The 22646-nt window shown below is 39.6% G+C and overlaps 1 protein-coding gene across 6 annotated transcripts in view; it reads left to right on the plus strand.

Moving 5' to 3' along the window:
• Positions 1-22301, plus strand: part of CWF19L2 (CWF19 like cell cycle control factor 2) — a 165813-nt gene extending 143512 nt beyond the window's left edge. For 3 of the 6 annotated variants that reach the window (XM_073239327.1, XM_073239326.1, XM_073239328.1), the window contains 2 exons: positions 17045-17129; positions 18978-22301. In XM_073239327.1, the coding sequence (XP_073095428.1) occupies positions 17045-17118 (74 nt within the window). In that variant the 3' untranslated portion in view covers positions 17119-17129; positions 18978-22301. Of the gene's footprint in view, positions 1-10449; positions 18893-18977 lie in introns of those variants that run through there. The other 3 variants (XR_012132510.1, XM_073239325.1, XM_073239330.1) reach the window with 3 other exon arrangements.
• The last annotated feature ends 345 nt before the right edge of the window (positions 22302-22646 follow it).

Consider the following 22646-nt stretch of genomic DNA (forward strand, 5'->3'; position numbering starts at 1 on the left):
GTTTTGAAGTCTATTTTGTCTGATATTAGTACTGCAACCCCTGCTTTCTTCTTACTGTTGTTTGCCTGAAATATGTTTTTCCATCCCTTGACTTTTAGTCTGTACATGTCTTTGGGTTTGAGGTGAGTTTCTTGTAAGCAGCATATAGATGGGTCTTGCTTTTTTATCCATTCTATTACTCTGTGTCTTTTGATTGGTGCATTCAGTCCATTTACATTTAGGGTGACTATTGAAAGAAACGTACTTTTTGCCATTGCAGACTTTAAATTCGTGGTTACCAAAGGTTCAAGGTTAGCCTCTTTAGTATCTTACTGCCTAACTTAGCTCACTTATTGAGCTGTTGTATACACTGTCTAAAGATTCTTTTCTTCTCTTCCTTCTTATTCCTCCTCCTCCATTCTTCATATGTTGGGTGTTTTGTTCTGTGCTCTTTCGAGCAGTGCTGCAATCTAGAGCAGTCCCTGTAAGATGCCCTGTAGAGGTGGTTTGTGGGAAGCAAATTCCCTCAGCTTTTGCTTGTCTGGGAATTGTTTAATCCTGCCATCATATTTAAATGATAGTTGTGCTGGATACAGTATCCTTGGTTTAAGGCCCTTCTGTTTCATTGCATTAAATATATCATTCCATTCTCTTCTGGCCTGTAGGGCTTCTTTCGAGAAGTCTCATGTTAGCCTGATGGATTTTCCTTTATAGGTGAACTTTTTCTGTCTAGTTGCCTTTAAAACTCTTTTGTTGTCCTTGATCTTTGCCATTCTAATTATTATGTGTCTTGGTGTTGTCCTCCTTGGATCCTTTCTGTTGGGGGTTCTGTGTATTTCTGTGGTCTGTTCGATTATTCCCTCCCCCAGTTTGGGGACGTTTTCAGCAATTATTTCCTCTAAGATACTTTCCATCCCTTTTCCTCTCTCTTCTTCTTCTGGTACCCCTATAATATGGATATTGTTCCTTTTGGATTGGTCACACAGTTCTCTTAATATTGTTTCATTCCTGGAGATCCTTTTATCTCTCTCTATGTCAGCTTCTATGCGTTCCTCTTCTCTGGTTTCAATTCCATCAGTGACCTCTTGCATCTTATCCATTCTGCTTATAAATCCTTCCAGAGTTTGTTTCACTTCTCTAATCTCCTTCCTGGCATCTGTGATCTCCCTCGGGACTTCATCCCATTGCTCTTGCATTTTTCTCTCCATCTCCATTAGCATGTTTATGATTTTTATTTTGAATTCTTTTTCAGGGAGACTGGTTTGGTCTGTGTCCTTCTCTGGTGTTGCCTTTGTGATCTTGGTTTGCCTGTAATTTTGCCTTTTCATGGTGATAGAAATAGTTTGCAGAGCTGGAACGAATGACGCCTGTAAGAACTTCCCTTCTTGTTGGTTTGTGGCCTTCCTCTCCTGGGAGAACAGCAACCTCTAGTGGCTTGTGCTGGGCCCCTGCACGCAGACAGGGCTTCTGCTTTCTGCCTGGCTGCTATGGCATTTATATCCACTGTTTCTGTGGCCATGGCCTGGCTCGGGCAGCCCCTTCACGTGGCGCTGGGTTTTCTTACGTGTGGATGTGGTCTGGATGTTTTCCTGTGTCCTCTGGTCTCTGTTCTAGGAAGAGTTGTCTTTGTTATATTTTCATAGATATATGTGGTTTTGGGAGGAGATTTCCACTGCTCTACTCATGCCACCATCTTGGCTCCCCTCAATTTCATCCATTTTTACCCTCACATTTTTCCAGGAGTCTTGTTAGGTGAGTGATGGTTCAAATATAGTTTTGCTATGATGACAATGACATAGTTTTTGAGCCTCACTAAGTCCATCTATAAATAACAATAAGCAGCTAGAATATAGAATAGCAAAACTCAGTACCCACAGACATCATCTTCAAAGCAGTGTTCCTGTAGCCCCCAGTTATAAGCATGTAGGAACAAACTACCAACAGCAATGGGCTCTGTGTGGTATTGAGACAGGGACCATGGTTGTAGTCAGAGTAGTGTGAGGGCCTCCAGAAAAAGCAGGGCAGGATATTTAGTCAGAGCAATGTAACTATATGCAAGGAAACCCCCTACCAAAAATCTGTGTTAAACATTATGTTCTAGAGTCATTCTTCAGTGAGATCAGTTAATATTCCCCAAATAAAGAAGAGTAGCATGTTTTTATTATGCTAATCATTTATAATCATGTAAAATTCACTGTAACACGCTAAAAGGCCCAAGCCTATATGCTGTCTTTCCTCCTTCAGATCTGATGAGGTGATTTTGCAATCTGGGCAGTTAATAGCAAGCAAGCCCAGCTATAAACAACATAGTAAAAGGCAGGAAGGATGCCACTTTAAAGATAACATTGCATTTTAATACCAAGGAAGTTAAGAAGTACTATTCTTAACTTATTCTTTACCAAACAATACCTCAGCCACCTTGGGGGCTGGGCAGGTGGCCTTGTTTGATATGCTCCCAGACCAAGACTTTGGTATCTTGGGGAGGAATCAGAGCAGGAAGTTCCTTGTGTTAAATTAATTCTAAATATTCAGGGGGCACTTAACAAGTCCACACCCCTAAGCCCTTTATCCAGTTCCCCAAAATCCTCAAATGCCTATAAAACTCCTAGACAACGCACCACCCTGGGCTCTCTTGTCCCCTCTTGGCATGAGCCAGGAGCTCTGTCTGTCCTCTCACTGTATCTCTCAATAAAAGCCCCTCCCTGGCTCTCCTACCTTGAGTGTTTGCTGAGTTCATTCTTTGACTCTGCAAACAAGAACCCTGGCATCAGTATCAACATCTGCACAAAAGGAAGTGGAGGGAAAACTGGGCTTTTAACATCCACAAATACAAAGGAAACCTCAGATTGCCAAAATATTTACTGTATAGCATGCTGGGTAAGTCTGCAAAAAGTAGGAGAAATTGGAAACAATCCTAATGATGAGTGAGTGTAATATCATTTAATGTTGTCAAGTAAAAGAAGCTACCCTGGCCTATTCCCTCTCTAAAAGTAGAAGCAAATTTTATTCAAAACAAGTGACAGACTTCATCAGGTAAATTCCATACAAAGTTTCTATAACACAGAGAACAGGAGCCAAACAGTGTTCCTACAGACAATGAGAGTTCACAGACAGACATGCCCCCAACTGATAGAAGCTATAACTCCATTTCACAATGAACAAAGAAAATGATAGGAGAATACAAAGGGCACAGTTTGGGTCAAATTAGCAAGTATTTACTGAGTATCTACTATAAACAGCAGACTGGAATGGAAGTGTGAAAAAAGGAAGATGGGCTTTTTTACCTTCAAGGAGATTAAAGTTTTAAGGTGTTAAATTATGGAAAGTGTGATCATGTTAAAATGATGTTTTGAAACAACTGAAGAACTTATGGATCGCATCAAAAGGATCTCAGAAGAAATGAGAGAGTTCATGATGGGACAATTTTAGAAAACGAATTTACTGAGTCAATGGATAAGATTCGAGATGGTTGTTAGTATGTGATGTTCTATTTAGGTGGAACAGTGTGAGCAAAGGGCAAAGGTGAAAAATATATAAACCACGTTTGGGCCATAACAAGTAAACCATAATATGTATCTACAAAAGTCGTATGAATTCTCAGTAGATGAGACTAACCTGACGGATCTGGTTCACATTTTGGAAAGTCTCAGAAGTCTAAGTAATTATGGCTTTTCCCATCAGTATTGTGGCATTAGGGCAGATTTTAGGAAATGAATCTGAAAAGGAGTATGTAAAATTCAGGAAGGTCACTAAGAAGATGTTGCAGTCATCTTCTTACAAAGAAATAAAGGCTGGAATAAGTGTTGCAGTGTTGCAGTCTTGGTCAAACATTCCACAGGCATATCAGTGTACAGATGAAGGAACAATGCTACTGGAGTGCCAAGAAGGATAAGAACTGCAGGACTCTTACAGAGACTTATTTATGCAACTTCTTTGATACAAGCAACACTTTCTCTGACCAGGTAGGAAGGAATTGGAGCAGCTTCAGTGGTACCCTGCTGTTCATAAAGAGTAACAGTTAAATGAAGTGGAGTCACACTCTTTCCTTCTTTCCGTTTATCATTTGGATTTTTGTATCATTAAACATAGGTCAGTTTACTGAACTTTGAGAGAGAATCCACGAATTGTTGACCCCAGCATAACTGTAGAGATTCAGCTTTTGGACAGTTTTGGTAATTCCTTCCCTGAATTAAACATAGCCAGAAATACTTGGTTTCTTAAAACATTTTGATAAAAATTGACAAGACTTTGGAATCTTCCAGCAGAAACTTTCAAATATCATAATCTCTACTAATAGGGCCTTTTTTTGTGATGATTTATTGGTATATCTAGGTGCCAGAATGATCATGTAGGATTTATCTCTATGAAATATGCAGTAACAGAATTTATTGCATAGTTAATACTTTTCATTAGTCTTACCTTTCCAATTGTAGTTTCCATTAAGAAATATTTGAATGGTAAAAAGACATGCCAACTACCTTTTAGGTACTGAATATTAAAGTGTTGATCATCAATTGCATAACAATCATATTTCATTATAGTTACTATCATTTAGTATAGCTCTTGTCAGACTGCCCACTGGATACATTTTACAATTCAATAATTGAATGTAGTTGTGTATATTTTTGGCATTAAATAGAAGTAGTGGCAAGGTAAATGCAATCCACTTCAATTTATGTAGTTTTTTCCACTAATATATGAAGTCCTATTTGGAAACATTGTGAAGAGCATGGATTTTGGATTGATATAGTCAGTCATATGTTAAAAATTGTATGGCTTATGCACATTAATTTAATGCTCTTTTGTACTTACTATGGCGTAGGCACTGGGCACCGCTCTGGGAATGGAACACAAAATAAAACTTGACCTAAAGGCTCTTAGGCTGTAATGAGAGTGGAGGTGTATCAAGAAAAATCTCAGAAAACTGTTGAAATCCAATGAGTTAATACATACTCATCACACAGACAAGTACCTGGTAATAAAGACGAGCTAGTAAATACGGGTTCTCCATTTTCAAACGTTCTCTATTTGGCTACTTTATGGAGGACCTGAATCCATACAGTGATAACTTGGTTAATTCCAAGTTCCCTTGGTAGCTGAGTTTTGCTAAACACAAAGTCTTATTTGGGTCAAGGTGTGAGTTTAAACTGTTCTGTATGTACTTTATCCTGAATATGCAACTTAGGTTTCACTGCAGAGAAGCAGTTTTTCAAGTATTGAATGAAATTTCCTGCTTACTTGAACTTAACAAATTAATCATCTGTTTTTCTTTTGAATGTAACTCAAGGGAATGAGGAACAAGGTGGTGTGTTATTAGCTGACATAATTTTGTGGATTTCTGTATAATTACACAAAGTGTTCATAATAGTCAGGGGATCTTACTTTTCTAGTAAGAAGAAAATATACTGCTCATTTTTTTGGACCTTACTTAAATATTTCAAGCTATTACGGTCTGTTAAGATTCATCTTTAAATACTCTAAATGAGAACCAAATGGGCCAAATCAGCAGATCAGTGACCAAGGAATTTGAATGCCCACAGCAGCATATTATATTCTATTAAAAATCAAAAGCTGTTTTTTCTCAAGGGGTTTGCTACAATTTAATTTTATGAGCTATTCTTTGAATTCAAGATCTGTCCCTAGTAAGGCATATTCTTTGAGTAGATTTTGCGGCAGAGATGAGACTCTACTCATCCAGCTACTTACCTGCCTGCCACTTGGATTTTAAAGCATGCCTGGGCCCAAGAGGAGCTAGACTATAGTAATACTATGTGTGTGTGACTATGTTTATTAGTGCATGTACCTATATGTTAATATATAACATAAGACTTAATAAAATGTAAATAATAAAATTTATGTAACAATAAACATGGTCATATAAAATGCAATTATAGAGAATGAATTTTATTCAGTGAGCACAGGAAAACAAACAAAAGTATACATTTAACTTTCATCTACCACTTCTATATAAGTACCTCAGTTTTTGAAATATTTTATCTCAAATGCATGATAATTGAATACAATCAGATGGAATATTGTTAAGGTTACTAACTTACTAACATCTTTTGAGGGTTGAGCTTCTGGAATCTTCGTAACAAGTAAAAAGTAGTGGAAAGGAGATTGCTTGCATTTTGTGAGCATTAGGTTTTCCTCTCAAGAAGGGTATCACTAGAAGGCACAGTTTTTAAAATTTTACTTTATATAATCCACAAATCAGTGTCTGTTCACTGGAAAAATCTGGTGGATATTTCCTTAACCAAGTGGTCAAACCACATTGCCATCATAATGGAATAAAATGGCATCCATTTACTCCAGTGTGATGCATTGAGAAGTACACACTACCTGTGTCATATTCTGGCAAAATTTTTTTTGACCTGAATCTCCTTATCATGAAACAATCAGGTGTCGAGGCACACTATAAAACAAGTGGCCAGCACTCCTCAAAAGTGTCAGTGACATAATAGACACAAAGGGGCTGGTGAACTGATCAGATTAGAGAAACCTAAATAGATACAACAACTAAATACAATGTGTGCTGTTTGACTAATTCCTGGATGGAAAAAAAGAAAAAAACATAAAGAAACAGCTGGCAAAATTTGAATAGGGACTATATCTTAGATACTAGTTTTTTATCAGTGTTAAGTTTCCTAAGTGTAATCATTGCATTATGGAGGAGAATGCTTTTGTTCTTTGGAGATGCATGTTGAAGTATTTAGGGAAGAAGTATCAAAGTCTGCAAGTAGCTTTCAAATGTTTGGGGGTAAAATTGTGTGTGTGTGTGGAGAGAGAGAGAGAAAGCAAATAAGGCAAAGATATTAAAACTGGCCAATCTACTGGAATAGCAAACAATGTATTTTTCTTGTAACTTTTGAATATATGAAATTTTTCAAAGTAAAAAATGTAGTTTGATGTAGTCTTACTTGTTCATTATTGAGGGAGGGCTTGGGGTAGGTGAGCAGGGTTGCTCTGGGGGATAAAGAAGCACAAAATCTCAATCATAATATAAGTTAGTCACCAGGATGGAATTGCAGCCTGGAGAACAGAGCCAATGATTCTGTAACATTTTTCTATGTTGACAGTAATTGCTAGTTGGGGTAAGAATTTAATAATATGTATAACTGTTGAATCACTATGTTGTATACTTGAAACCAATGTAATATTATGTATCAACTATACTTCAGTAAAAGAAATCAAGAAATGCATATATGAATCAGAAAATTATAGATTGGGTAAATAATATAAAGTAATAAAAGTCCAGTTATCAATCATATGAGACCCAATTCTCATTTTCATAATAATAATTTTTTTAATGCCACCTTTACTGCCTGGATGAAATCCATAGAGAACATAACCTATCTACACATAAAACTTTAAAAATCAATAGAATGCATTATTATAAAAGAGAACAAAAGATGGTCTCTTCAGTGGCTACATTCGTAGGCACAACTACGTTGTTCAAATAATATTCCCATTAATTTCCAGAACTTCTCCTGGGGTGGTCCTGCCTCTGTTGTGCACAACTGGGTTAACTATTTGCCAGCGTGGCAGGGATATCACCCTGAGACATCACTGAGACTGAAATATGACCATGTGGCTGCTGAGCGGGTGAGAAGGCCCGCGAGACATCAGTCTGTATGCACTGATTTGCCTGAAGGCTTTGAGTTTGGGGCTGTATTGGGAAGGACAGTTTAGTAGGTGCCTGAGTTACAGGTGAAGTATGGAAAGTACTGTAGGGTGCCTGCTTTTCCAGCTGGTTCCCACAGAGTTTTGTTTAAGCTCCATGGAGAGAGAAAGCCCTAGGTAAAAGCTGAAGAAGCTGTTTTTTTATAGGGCTTCTGAGGGAAATGGGTGTTTGCCCAGTGTATATTTGGGTATGGATATGCTGATAACACAGCTGAAAGAAATTTATTTTGTTTCTTCTACTCTCTTAAAATCTATATAATGGAGGAAATTTTTCCTATGCCTCTGAAACTTGGGCAAGCTCATAGCTTTCTTGAATAGTATTAGGTAACTCTAAGTTGCCCTGATTCTGCAGTTTAAAATGTTCAGTCCAATATATTGGAAAACTTTTCCATCCAAGGTACAGATTTCCTATTTTCCAGTTAGGGCCTGTGGTGGGTGGACCGTTCCCCTGCCCTCTCTAAAAGAAGGTGGCTTCTTGATTATTTTTTTACCCCTCCATCACTAGCCACTGTTAGTACTGACTCCTGGTGGGGCTCGCACTGGGAGTGGGCGAGCAGAAAGGAAGCCAGAGTTGCACTGAGTAGGCTCTAAGGGGGTTTCAGCCCTTCTGGGCCTGGCAGATGTAGACAGTTGACGGTGCTATGGCTGTATTCATGGCATCCAGCAGTCCCCGTGGTGGGCCACACTGACTTTAAGGTGTACAGTGGACTCTGCCTGTGTTGGCACTCATGTCCCAGCCCTAGTTTCCTTGCAGTCTCCAGGCTGGCTCTCTCTCCCTTTGGGGCCCACATTTGGTCTGTGGAAAACACTGATGCATCCTTGACTCGAAAAACTGAGGAGGGCAGAGCAATCCCAGCACAGCTTCTGCCTTGCTCTCACCGATGGAGTGCCCAGCTGGTGACACTGAAATGGATGAGAACCCCCAGTAGATTTCTCAGGCAGGTGTCCACTCTAGTCCACTGTTTCTTCTCAACCTCAGAAGACAGCTGTCCAGCTCTCAGAGTGGTCCCACCGCAAGTTCTCTCTGCAGGTTGGACGTGAAGGAAGCAGAGTTGCCCTTCGGCCCCTCCCCTTTGGGGAATGACTGTTTCTCCACTCAGTTACTCTCCAGATTTTTTTCACAAATCCTCTGTGACTCTCCACTGCCTTGATTCCTTGGCATCCTCAACATGACTTTAGAGTTGTCCAATTTAATTTCAAAGTTTGCACCTTGTGACATCACTTCAGAATTTTATCTCTCTTATGGTGGAGCCTCAGTGGAAACTCCCAATTTAACATTCTGTTCTCCTTAGGTCCCCAGGTAACAGTGCAACGGGGCAAAGAGGCTAGATGTGGTGGAGTCACCTTTAAATTTGACTTCAGACTTCTCAGATTCAAAAAGACAGATGCACCCCTATGTTTTTTGCAGCACTTTTTACAATAGCCAAGATATGGAAGCAACCTAAGTGTCCGTCAGTAGATGAATGGATAAAGAAAATGTGGTACATATACACAATGGAATATTGTTCAGCCATAAGAAGAAAACAAATCCTACCATTTGCAACAACATGGATGGAGCTGGAGGACATGATGCTCAGTGAAATAAGCCAGGCAGAGAAAGACAAGTGCCAAATGATTTCCCTCATTTGTGTAGTATAACAATGAAGTAAAACTGAAGGGACAAAACAGCAGCAGACTCACAGACTCCAAGAAGGGACTAGTGGTTACCAAAGGGGAGGGGTGGGGGAGGGCAGGTGGGGAGGGAGAGAGAAGGGGATTGAGGGGTATTATATTTAGTACACATGGTGTGGGGGATCACAGGGAGAACAGTGTAGCACAGAGAAGGCATAGTGAATCTGTAGCATCTTACTATACTGATGGACAGTGACTGCATTGGGGTACAGGTGGGGGACTTGATAATATGGGTAAATGTAGTAACTGCATTGTTTTTTCATGTGGAACCTTCATAAGAGTGTATATCAATCATACCTTAATAAAAAATTTAAAAGGGAAAAAAATTTGACTTCAGATTCCACTGCTAGTCTGGTGAGCTTGGACTAGTTACTTAGTCTAATTGTAAAATAAAAGTAACATACATTATAAGGGTGGTTGTAGGAAGAAAATGAAGTACTCTGCATAAAACATTTAGTCTGAAACATAGTTAAATGCTCAGTAACTTGTAGTTAGTATCATCCTTCTCATTTCTGTAAAGAATGAAGTGCTGCTCTAACGCCTTCAGAGTTGGCAGATTTGGAAACTTCAGAAAGTATTTCCTTCAAATGCGTATCAGCATTTTCATGGTAGGTGTCTAAAACTATAGCAATAATGGGGTACCCTCTCTAGCTTCATGGGTAGCAGATGTGAACCAGGAGATGGAGTAGTCCAGGGGATAAGCTGGACTGGGAGTATCTGTAAGATACCCCTACAGGCTCCTAGATAAAACTGGGCGAGACTTAGCAGCAACAGAAGTCCTGCGTGACCTTTCTGTGAGAATTTCAAGTGAAATCTGTCTTACTGCTGATAAGGTGAGCCCATCAGCCAAATGACCAAAAGTGGATTTCTTAAGGCATAAAATTAGATTTTCTTTGGTTGAGAGCGAAATACTGAAATGATTAGAATGTGTTCAGCTGCAAGTAGAATACTAACTGTGACTTGTGAAATAAAAACTTCTAATTATCTCATACAGCAAGAAGTTGGGGAGTATGCAAATGCTTGTGTTGGTTGGCTGACTCCAAATTGTTATTGCAAGCCTCTCTGCAAATGTTTTAGGCTTCCATTCTGGTGACAAAATGTTTTCTTCCTTTCCAGGCATCATGTTTTTGTTACAAAGAAGTGGAAAGAGTTGATAGCAGTCACATCTGTCTTTTTATCAAGAAAGCTGACCCTGACCTCTGCTTGCATCTCATTCACCAGGATGGTGTCCCAAGGCCTCTACCACTAGCCATGAGGGAGATTGAGAAAGCCTCTTTTGGACGGGGTTGGGAAAGAGTGTGGAGGTTTGAAACAGGTGTTAGTCACCAAGTCTGTCACAGATCCCATCGCTTTCTTTCGAATATGAACATCATTCTGGATATTTCAGAATACCAAAAGCCCAGAAAATTCAGGCTGATTTCAGATATTCTCCCAGAACTTAGACATAGATAGAAGCTATGAGGAGAAAATAGATAGGGAGTTACAATTTAGGAATTTCAGAAGAAAAGACTGAGGCAGATTCAGGAGAAGAAATTAAATAGTGACACCAGTTCACTGGAATGAAGACAGATCATCACATCCAAAAACCTCAGCAAGTACAAGACAATTAATGAATATTAGTCCATAGTTATACTTCTGAATTTCAAATATTAAAATGTCTAAAATCATCCAGGCTGAGAAAAGTATATTACCAAAAAAGGAAAAAGAAGAGTGTAGGCATCAGTCTTCTCCACAATATTAAAGGTTAGAAAACTGTGAAACAACAGCTATGGATTTTTGAGGAGAAGCTGTTGGTTCAACAATTCTAAAAGGCTTTACAAACTATTTTCATACATGCAAGGCTTTTAAGTAGTTCACTCACATATTTTCATAGCAAATATTTGCTCCAAGTTTTTTTTTCAGGTAGAGCAAGAAATGCACATAAAACAGACAATGAAAAGTTTAATACAAAAGAAATATCATAAGCAATGAAGTCAGTGAAGTTAGAGGTTGTATCTAAGTAACTCTTTGAATTTTGGTTTTGAAACATTAAAAATTATAGAAAAAATAATGCAATATAATATAAATATTTACCTGATTAATATCTGAGATATATGAAATAAAAATTGTGAAGTAGGAGGATGGGAAAAGGGAGGAGTTAAATCAACTAAATTTTTATCAAATAGACTAAATTTCTTTCACCATTAAATAGATAATAGGATAAAATTATTAATGTGTGTGTTCACAGACCTTCTCCTCTCCCTGAGCCCACACAGGAAAATATCACCTTTATTTATTTATTTATTTTTACCAGATTTCTCCTTGCCCTCCATTATTGCCAAATTATCTCCTGTATTTTAGTGCTGTGCAATTAGGAGATGAGCAGAGGACGACAGGTGTAGAGAAGCCAGACTAAGAGGTGTAAGTTGGAAGAAATGAAGGAGATAGGAGACATCAAAAGCTGCTCAGGATGAGGTGGTTGGATTTAAGTTTTTCACCCCCTTTGGGGTTGAGTTGCTAACTGAAGAGCCCTGGAGAGTGGGGGAGATTAGATGACTGGTCAGAAAAAAGGAGATTCAAGATGTGTTCATGAAGGTCATGCATCAGGACCTCTACACCCTTTTAAAGCTGAAAGAAGATGCAGTTCATTTTTAGAGACTTAGTTGAATCTTAAGACATAGTTCACATTCTGACAAACCGTGCTTTAGAATGCTTTATGATGTGAATGAACCACAAAGATTACAGTTTCCATAGGTTACCCTTGGAGGGCTTGTCTAAAATTGTGGACTGAAAGTTAAGCCCTCAGCTGAAACTTTGAATACTAAGTCATTGCTTTGTCACGTGAGTCAAGAGCACACTTTTATGACCAAATCGAGAGCCTATTATTATCATGACTAACAGACTTTATGATAATTGTGCAAAGTAGGAGAGCTGTGATGGCAACAGATAACAGAAACAACCTGGCGGATACACTGAAATCTGAGTTGTAAATGGTGTTCTACTTGGAAATGGCTGCGCCAGCTGCAGAATTAAACTTAGGTGGTGCTATGTGAGTTCACTAAATTTAGGAAGCCTAAAGGAATCCTTTAAGAAATGGTGCAGTGGTAATTATGTTTTACCTTAGTATCCACAGATAATCCAGTTTCTCAAGCAATTAGGCCTCTGTGAATCCTCAAAGGAAGCCAAAGCCAAATGTGAATAACTGAGATCTTAGCTTACCAAATCCTCATGGCAGAACTGCGTCCCATGGGGACAGAGCAATGGTCATATAGGCTAAATATAGAAGCACTGGTAAGTTGTTTGCCAGAAATGGAAAGTAATGTGTCAGAGGTCGAAGAAAAGGACTTTGCATTCATGGTTAGGAAAGTTCAAGGATGAACAGGATAAGCATCAGAGGTGTCTCCATCCTAAGTTTTTTTCTGGGTACATAGAGCGGAGTTTTATATGCAAGTGCCCCTCAGAGAGGGGCCACTGAGCAGTGTTTGTTAAACTCAATATAGCCCAGAAACTGGGCCACATGGATCATCACTTCAGTTGGTTACAGATATTTTATTTGGGGTATTTATATGGAAGTGTCTGTATTTTCTAAATATTAAGATAATTATAGGATAAAAATGCTAGTGGAGTCTCTCCTACTAGCTTCATCAAAAATTCCCATGCTAAACATTGACTTGGCTTCAGTTAAGTCTCTGTAAAGATTGGTACCTATGAGAAGAAACCAAAGACTGAATCCTAAACTGCCTCTATATGAATGAACTATGAATGACAGGAAGGTAGAGCCCAAATAAGAAAAGACTCCATGTGAAGTTGAAGCTGTAGGGTGCTCTTTCACCTCATATCTGCGGGAGCCAGTCAGCCCTACATGTTGACCTGACCCTAAGTGGTAACCACATGAAAGAGTGTGAAAAACAAATAGGATATTTTCTGAGACAAATAATGCTTAAAATGTCATAGGATATCCGTTACAGTTTGCCTTAATGCTTCCTCCTGTTTAATATACATAGACAGAAATTGCAATATGAAATTCTAAAAATTCCAAAAGTGGCTTTCAGGAAACACCATCAGTTTTGTGTAGTTCTTATGTACACACAAGCTTTGATTAGCTATAAGAATTTGGGAAGATAAATCTCTTAGTTTCCTCATCTGTAAGCTGGAGATAATATCTGCCTCCTGTGGTGATAGACACACATCTTTGTTTATTTATATATATATATATATATATAAAACGCATCTCATTCAATAAAGACTTGGTGAATTATATTCTAATGTAATGGCATTATTATAGATATGGCATATCTTTAGATATATAACATTGATGACATTGTACACAAAAGGAGAGTTATGAACTAACAAATATTATATTTTCTCCCGAAAAAACAAGATTGGTATACTTTTGGGGAAGATGAAGAAAGAGTGAGTATAATATGGTACAGGTATGGATCAGTTATGATTCTGACCAGTTAGAAATTTTAAAAATGTAAACTTTGAGAAGTTGGGCCTGGAAACCCAATTTGGAGGAAGGGTGCTGTTTGGCCAAGAGGAGGAACAAAGGCCAGGGTGTGTGTAGAAGCAGGAGACCCAGGAGCAGGGTCACATTTGGGCTGGAGGTGTTTGAGTGGAGAAGGGTGCGCCAGTGGGCTAGAAGACCCCGCCATGGGCTCAGATCCATTTCTCTGGCTTTTCCCCGGGGCGGTCTCCTCCCAGCTCCCACCACCTCTGGCTCTGACCTTCCCGTAGCCCCACAATTTTAGCAGCATTTTAGGTGGAATCTCACACGAATCCCATATATATTCTGGATATTGTTTTCTCCTAAGTCTCGTCTCTATTTTTAGTCTACAAGGTATTGTTCGGTTTCTATGAGTATGATTCAACTTAGAATTTCAGCAAGGCTGTGTATGTCATCATTGCACACATTTATAAAGTGTGTGTGTAGACATATGACATATATGAATATGCACATGTATATTTTATCATTTCTAGGGTTTGGTGAAAGATATAAGGAGTGCAGTATGTGCCCAGTTCCTGTATTGAAGCTGGGAGCCCTTTAATTAAGACCTTTTCTATTATGTTGTAATCAATGATAGAAGTAAAACACGGGAGACAGAGGCTAGGATAAAGCAGGTGCATCAAAATAGGTCACTATAAAGTTAACACTTTTATCAGTATTCTCACAATAAAGAGGTGATTTTGCTCTTAATAAAGTAGAATTTTATAGTTGTAAAAATAATCATAAAATATTCAGCTCTTTAACAAAATCTTCCACCTGCCATAGAACTCTGGGTACAAGTTTTTATTTTCATTTAAATTATTATTATTCTGCAGGAGGAAAAGGTGGAACCCAACAAATCCGTTCCAAGTGGCTGAACTTAAGAGGAAAAGGTTTTCTAAGAACACAACCCAAATTCTGTTATGAAACTTCAGCAGAATGAGCTGCGTCAGTGCGGAGTCCGATTTAATCATTACCTCACTGGTCTCATGCTAAGTCCTTTGCTTCCACTTTTCTTCTTAGAAAAAACAGTATCTCATAATTTTACAGTTTTAAAATGAATTCTCTCTAGATCTGTATCAAACTAACACAGGAAATCATGTGCATTATGCAAAAGAAATAGTCAAAAGCAAAATCCCCATGAAAGTATGAATTAAAACTAACCTAACCTTAGGCTTTCAAAATAAAGTGACTCTAGACTTTCATTTTTCTCTTTTCTCTTCATTACTCAGATGGTTTCTCACCCCAGTTAACAATAAGTCCCATGAATTTCTAAGCCTCATTGCTATTCAGGTTTGTTAACATGGTTATATGGCAACAGAATATTCCAGCACAACTGGTTGAAATGTCTGCGCTCTGAGTGCATAAGTGCTAAGGTGGCTGTACAAGTGCAAAAGCTACAATGGTGTTCGGGCTTAGAAAGCGAAGTTTCAGAACCATACAGAAATAGAGGCATCATCATCCTAATATTTAATGTTTAGTAAAGACTTCCTATGTGTCATGTCCTTTAATAAATTCTCTTTGAACTCATGATGCTTAATTCTATGTTATTCTTAAGGGACAAAAATGGCTTTCAGGACATGTGTTTCTAACAATGACAAATACTAGGATTTTTAATTTATGCACTTTTATTTCAGCTAATTTGGTAAAAAACTGTTAAACCTTGATTTGACTGGAAGCATTCATTGAGTGTGTTCCTATAATTTATTCCATTACATTTTGTGGTTAGCTCTCTAAATCTTGGTCTTTTGACTTTCACATTTAACAAAATAGTCTACACAGTGTTATAACAGCATTCATTGTCTTTCAAAGCTAAGAAGAGACAATAAAAGGTCTGGCATTTTAATTAGATACTAGCCTTCATGTACATTTCATCAACAATGGAGCAAAGCTGAATAGTAGGTGACAGTTTGATCTGACTGCAGACATCCCCATCCCTCCAATTTCATTACAGTAGACAACAAAGGAATGCAGGATGAGATTCTGTTCGGTTTTTTTTTCCTTGCTCTTCTTTCCTTATAGCCATTCCAGTTCACTCTGGTTTTTCTATCCTTTCAGCGGTGCTGTGATGCTGGTCAGCAGAATACCTGCTCTCTTCATGCCTAGTTACTTTCTAAAACCTGATGAGATAATATGAGTCCAGTTTTCCCAGCTGCTCCCTCTCTCCTGTCTGTCCCCCACCGCTGGCAGTGGGTGCTCTCAGGGTGCTGGATCTGGGCTGCCCATCTAGGAATCTGGGATCAGGTGACAGCACCGTCTCTTGCAGCAGGCAGCCAAATAGAGGAATTCACAGGCTCCACCTGAGCAACCTCTAACAGACCTGGGCAGGCCATCCAACTTGGTGTTTTCATCAAAGAATGATGAACAGAGAGGGAGATCTAGGTGGGAGACAGTAGGTTGAAAGCCAGGGAAACCAGGCAAATGCTAGAGAGTTTGAAGCAAATGGTGGGGGCCAGACCCAGGTATTAGTGAAGCTTTGCTGTGACAGGGTCATATTACAATGACAGGCAAGATGTGAGTCCTATCATTAGAAAAGCCTGCATAACAAGACAACAACAATATGGGGTGACACACATTAGAACAGAGGGGTGCCCAATGCGTTGTGAAGAAAAGTAACCTATTGGAAGTAGATGGAGCAGAAGGAAGGTGAGGACTGTGTCACAGTGTAGATGTCGTGACAGAGCCTTAAAGATGAATGGGATTCAAGTAACCTGAAAATAAGAGAGAATGCTCCAGAGAGGGACACCCTAATGCCAATTTAGCAAGTTGTCAAGGAGCTGACAAAGATTTCAGAATGGTTGTAATCCAATGTGCGAATGGAGGGGGTCTGAGAACTGGTACTGGTGGAGGCGGGAAGGAGCCAGGACATAAAGTCACATCTATTTTGTAATCACAGTTAGGACTTTACCTTGAGTAATGGGAATCATTAAGGATTTTAAGGTAAGGTGGAGAGAGGATCAGATTTATTGTTTAGAAAGACCATTTTGACACCCATGTGGAAAATACTTCAGAAGGTCTGGACATGAGAGAAAGGAGATTAGTTTATAGATATTTGCAGTATAGCCTATTCAAGAAAGGAAAAGGATCCGGGCCAGTGGAGTGTGATAGTTATATAAAAGATATATTTGAGAAATATCTCGAAAATAGGTTATAGATGGCTATCAGATTTTGGATGAATAGAGGGAATTCAGTAGAAATAGTTTAGACAGTGGTCAGGGGAGATCAACCAAATGAATTCCGTTGCAGATTTTTTGGATTTCGAGAGTTCCAGGACATTCAGGAGGATATTTCCAACAGCAGAAGAGGCCTCAGGAGAGTGATGGTCCCGGAGGTGAGTCTGAGGATCATCGTGTATGGACATCATGTATGGACCCAGGTGAGGTGGGCCTAATTAATGTGAAATGGATTGTGGAGAGGTAATGACAGCCTGATGACTGTGGTTAGTACTGTATTGTGTATTTGAAAGTTACTAGGAGAGTAGATATTAATAAGTTCTCATTCTAAGGGGGAAAAAACTGTAACTACGTGAGGTGGTGGATATTAGCTGAACTGTGGCGATCATTTCACAATATGTACATATGTCAACTCATGTACACCTTACACTGATACAATGTTATATGTCAATTATATATCAATAAAACTGGAAAAAATCAATTAAAAAATAAAGGCAAAAGATGATGCCATATTAAAGGGGAGACTAGAGAGGATATTGTTGAGAAAGTTTTAGAACAGCAGTGTTTGATATTGACAAAAGTAACTGAGAGTAAGTGAAGGATTGTAAAGCATTGTCAGATTTGAGAGAGGTGGTCTTACGCAGATTCCAGTGGAGAGGTAGTTTTGGGTTGGGGGTAGAATGAGGTGACAAAGTCAAGATTTTGACTTCCATTTTTCTAGAAGCTTGACTTGAAGGGAAAGAGAAAAAGATTTATAATAGCTGCATGAGACTGGCAGGTTGTGTATTACCTATTTAACAGATGACCAGGCTGAAGCTCTGAGAGGTGGTAACGTGCCCAACATTGACCACTGGGCAATAGCAGAGCCAAAATGAAATCCCTGGTTGCAGATCCTAAATTCAGATTCCCTTCTACCTGCCCCCATGCATAACTGATGGATCATCCAGGGCAGTGGACATGACCACAGTCAGTTAGTATAAATGTGACTGTGGTCTGTTCCAACGGCTAAGGTATTATGGGGGAGGGGATGGCAGGGAAGGGAAAGAATTATTTTCCCTGTTGATCTGAACTTGTGAAATGTGGACAGGAAAACTTCATTTTAAGCCTTGTTTAGCATGTTTTCTTGGCTGAGTAGGAATGTTCTGGCAGCTGACTCCTGTTTCCCTTCTTAGCCTTATTATACTCTTACTGTGATTTCAATTCATGACCTAGCCAGGGATGATAAAAAGTAAATTACATTCCAAGTATATCCATATTACAGGCTGATTACTTAACTGCCTGAAATTCTTTGTCACTCAGACAATATGCCTTGGATGGAACCTACCTCCTTGACTTAAAAAATGCATTTTATTTTGTGTTTTCTTTAGAGATTAAAACAAGTGTTCTTATAATGATACACAGGCTGTTGGAGTCAAAACAGCTGTCTGCTCTAACAGGGATCACATTGCATTCCATGCTTTCTCATGTACAGATAAAGCCCGCATGCAGGCAAGAGGAAACCAGGTTCTGTTCTGAACTCAGGCACTGTGAACCGGGGTCAACAACCCTGGCCTTCCTCACCTAAGACCTAGAAACCTAGAATTAGATTAGATGCTGTGTTTTGCAATGCCTGAAGACTAAGTTCGCCTGGGAAAATGGTATCCATCTTAGAAAGGGTTAAGCAATAAAGTTTGTTCACATATTTTGTGAATGAGCCTGGCCTAAAAATGGATTTTTGTGTCATAATTACTCAAACCCAAATATCTATTCCTCAAACAGCTGATCTGCCTCCTCCTGTAAGAAGTACAAAGCAGTGAATGATACTTCTTGAGATAGATGCTAAGCTTCCTAAGAATACGGATCCTTTTCATACTTGTTTGATCATCAATAGTTGTATTAGTAGTTGCTTTAGCTCATAGATTAATAAATGTTATGAGCTAATACCTGTTTTTTAGCATATAAGTAATTATGTTTAGCATATAGTAATACTTATCAAATAATCACTGATTGATTTCATCACATTCTAGGTTCCTTAGCATTTTCTGTTAAATTTTTAAGTTGAACTAATGCCACACAATCAAAGACCCGGTCCCGATGAACTTCAAGGACAGCTGCCCGCAGGGAATGCTGGCTGGGGAAGCTTTGCTGAATGTGACGCATCTAGGAAAAAACAACACAAAGATGAGTTTCCTTTCAAACATTTTCTATTTTGGGGGCCTCTTTGTTGGATTTACTGTCTACCTACATCTTATCACAGTGGAAGGCACAGGTGCAAATAAAATAGGTATGAACTTCATTTATGTTATACCCAGTTATTAAATGGCTTTAGGAAACAGGAAGTTAGCCATGGTAAGATTTTCTTCTCTTTCTGCCTCGTGAAATTCAGACCTAGCTTTTCTCAGCCAAATCTTCCCCCATCCCTTTGCATCCTGTGTATAGGAAGGAAGTGAATGTAATATAAAATAAAAAGTCACAAGTGGAGTCTATGAGACTTTCTAATTTTTTATGAGAACATAAATTTCCATGAGCCATAAACCCTTCTTCCATTCTCTCCTGTGAAAAATATTCCCACCTACACTGTCACCAGCCAACCTTTGGGCTTGACCATGGCTCTGGCTGAGAAAACAAAACCAGAGTTCATATGATTAATGATCACGGTACCAAGTCAGAGAGATGGCATTCAGCTGCTCATGAAGTAAAACACCCCAAAGTTCTTCCTAACTTCACAGATGTATTAAAGCTAGGCTCAAAATCTTCATCAGCTGCACACCCGGACAAGGAACACTAATTGACCAAACATATTCACAGATCTCACTGGGTAATGTGGCTTGAATCCTGATTTCTACTCATTGCTAGGAAATGTAGCAAACTTGAAACAGTGGCAAACTTTGCTGTCTGTAAAAGTGAAAGATACTGTTATTTTAATGAACCAAGGCAAAGACAATATTCAAATCTTAGTTCGGTCAGAAAGGTACAGAGCCTAGCCCTGTACCTGATGTGTGATAAGTGCTTGGTAGGTACTCGTTAACTGAACAAAGAGTGAGAATACCTTGCTCACTATGTTTCCCATCTCTTCCTATCCCCTGCCCACTACACACACACAAGATTTTTAATTTGGGAAGAAATGAGTACACTTGAGCATAATCTTCATGGATTACTTTTTATCTGTTACTTTGTATCCAAATTTAGTTTTCGGGGGCTCTGTCTAGCCAAAAAATATCCAAGGAGAAAAGCTATGACTCCACTTTCCCCTACTCTGTAAAATTAGTTAATACATTAAGTTCAAGTTGATTATTCATATATAGCAAAGATAGAAAGGAATTTTTACACCAAGGGTCCATTTCTGTCTTCTTCCCCATTCTCTCAGGATTATTATCAATATCCCAAAGGACTTCTGGACACCTGGTAGCTAAGATCAAATGAAACACAGAGAAAATGATTCTTCACTCTTGAAATGAACTGTCAAGCCTCTCTTGCAAGTAGTCGGCTATTTGGTGAGACAGAGGCAGCTGCTGCTGCATTTCAGCTAAAGCCTCGAAGCTAAGGATGGTGGGGAGACACCTGTACTTCCTAAGAAGGATGTTAGACTCATCCCCACAGGACTGCAGAGAGATGGCAGAAAGGTGCCCGTCACTCGCCTCTAGTCTGTGAAGGGGAGGCTAGGAGTTGAAAAGGATTCACTCAAGGCATCTGCAGGAGTGGAGAGCGCTCTTGCCTCTTTCCTCTTTCCCCCTTCCAGGTGATAGAAGATTCCAAGGAAAAGGCTCACAGTGACTGGGACATGCACGAAGGGAAAACTGGGAGTTGTAATATGTGAACCCTTATCTCACTCACTGGTTAGAGGCTCACTTAGCTGCAGAAACTGCCAGATCCATCCTGAGATGGCTGCAGATCCGGAGCATGGTGAGAGTTCTTGGAAGGTGTGGACATGGCGCTCCGTGAGTCTGAGGGCACACCTGAACCAGTGAACAGTGGCCGCCCGCCTCTGGAGATCCTGGAACTGCCCGTGCCATGACAGCTGGACATGGGGCACCCAGCACTGGAACATGGAAGGGGTGTGCATTCCCGCAGGTCAGTGGCTGCACGGAAGATCCCATGCCACCCAAGAGCACTGCCAAGGGAAACGACAGTCCTTGGCCTCAAGTGGCTGTGGGTGTATTGCTGGCTGGGCTTGAGGAGGTGGGGGCCGAGGGTCATAGTCAAGCCAGAGAGAGATCCATATCAGAAAGGGGACAGGCACAGCTGCCCAGAGCCCCCTGCTCTTGGAGAACTCGCCCCACCTGAGAGAGTCAGCTTCTCAAGGTCTGTCATAATAGAAGCCACCAGTAACTAGAATATGACAGCCCTACTCACCTGAACCTCGGCCCCCTTTTCCCTGTCACTCCCTGGGAAGACCCTAAAGCATCAGAGGGGTGGCAGGGAACGAGGAGCCAAGAAGCCAGGAGCAAACCCCTTCCCTTCATCGGATCTCAGCGCTCCCAGTCAGACCTGAGCTCCCCGGGAGGAACACAATAGGCAGTTGGAAGGGAGATTTCTGTTTGATTCGGGTGGACCAGCTATTTTCATACCTGAAAATGAAACAGATGTAAGAGCTTTGAGATCTATCTGATCTGTAGTTAAGGAGCAGGGAGGGGAGATGGAGCTGAGCAGGTTGCTGGCAGCAGTGGGACGAAAGGAAAGCTTTTCCTCTGGAACTCTTCAAGTTCACTTTGCTTAATAAACTGAAAAAGTTCATTAAGAATAGTCTATCAATTTATTTATGAGAAGCTTAGTAAGAAAAAGTAAAATATGAGAGTTTACAGAAAAGACTATATGGAATTGGTTATGTAGTTGGACTGGTATAAGCATGAACAGCTAGACAATGAGATATTTTTCTGTTTATTGGACAAAAGTCCTTTTTATTATTAGCAAGTTTGTTAATATGCCAGCAGCTTTTATTTAAGGTGCCCTCTCTAATGATAGAGTCTACCAATTGCTAGTTACCTCCTTCATTCTTTGTAAAAAACCTGCAACTATTAGACCAGATCATATTTAACTTAATGCAACTAGTCTTGGCCATTAGGATTAGTGGAACAATGAGATTTAGTGGAACTCCTTTGGTGGATATCTAGGAAAGCTTTTAAGAAGATGGTACATTTTTGTCCTTTTTCCTTCTGCTTGAAGTGTGGGTGTGATGGCTGGACCTCTAGCAGCCCTCTTGGTCCAGGAAGTGACCCATTAAGGACAGCCAGGGAGAAATGATGGGAACCCCTGTCCTTGATGACTCCATGGAGCTGTAACACTGGCCCTGGACTGCATTCCGGTCTGTGCAGCCAAATTTTTTTGAAGAGAAATAAAATTGCACCTTTTAAAAAGCCTTTATTATTTCCAGTATCTGTTATTACCAGCCAAATGTACTTTCTAAGTGATAGATTTCCTAAAGCATTATGTCATAACATTAATTACCAATACTGGACAACTTTACCTCCTGAATTTATCTTGGGCTTACCTCCTTCCCTGCATCCCCACCCTCACTGCCTCATTTCAGAATTTCATCATTTCCCACACAGATTCCTGCCACAGTTTCTTAAATGGATTTACTGCTTTTGGTCTTGGTCTCATTCCCCTTTTTATTAGCTTTCGAGGGCTGCCCTAACAGTATACCAAAGACTGGGTGACTTAACAAAAATTTATATTCTCATAGTTCTAGGGACTGG

The sequence above is a fragment of the Manis javanica genome, chromosome 6 (genome assembly GCF_040802235.1).
Source record: "Manis javanica isolate MJ-LG chromosome 6, MJ_LKY, whole genome shotgun sequence".
NCBI lineage: Eukaryota > Metazoa > Chordata > Mammalia > Pholidota > Manidae > Manis > Manis javanica.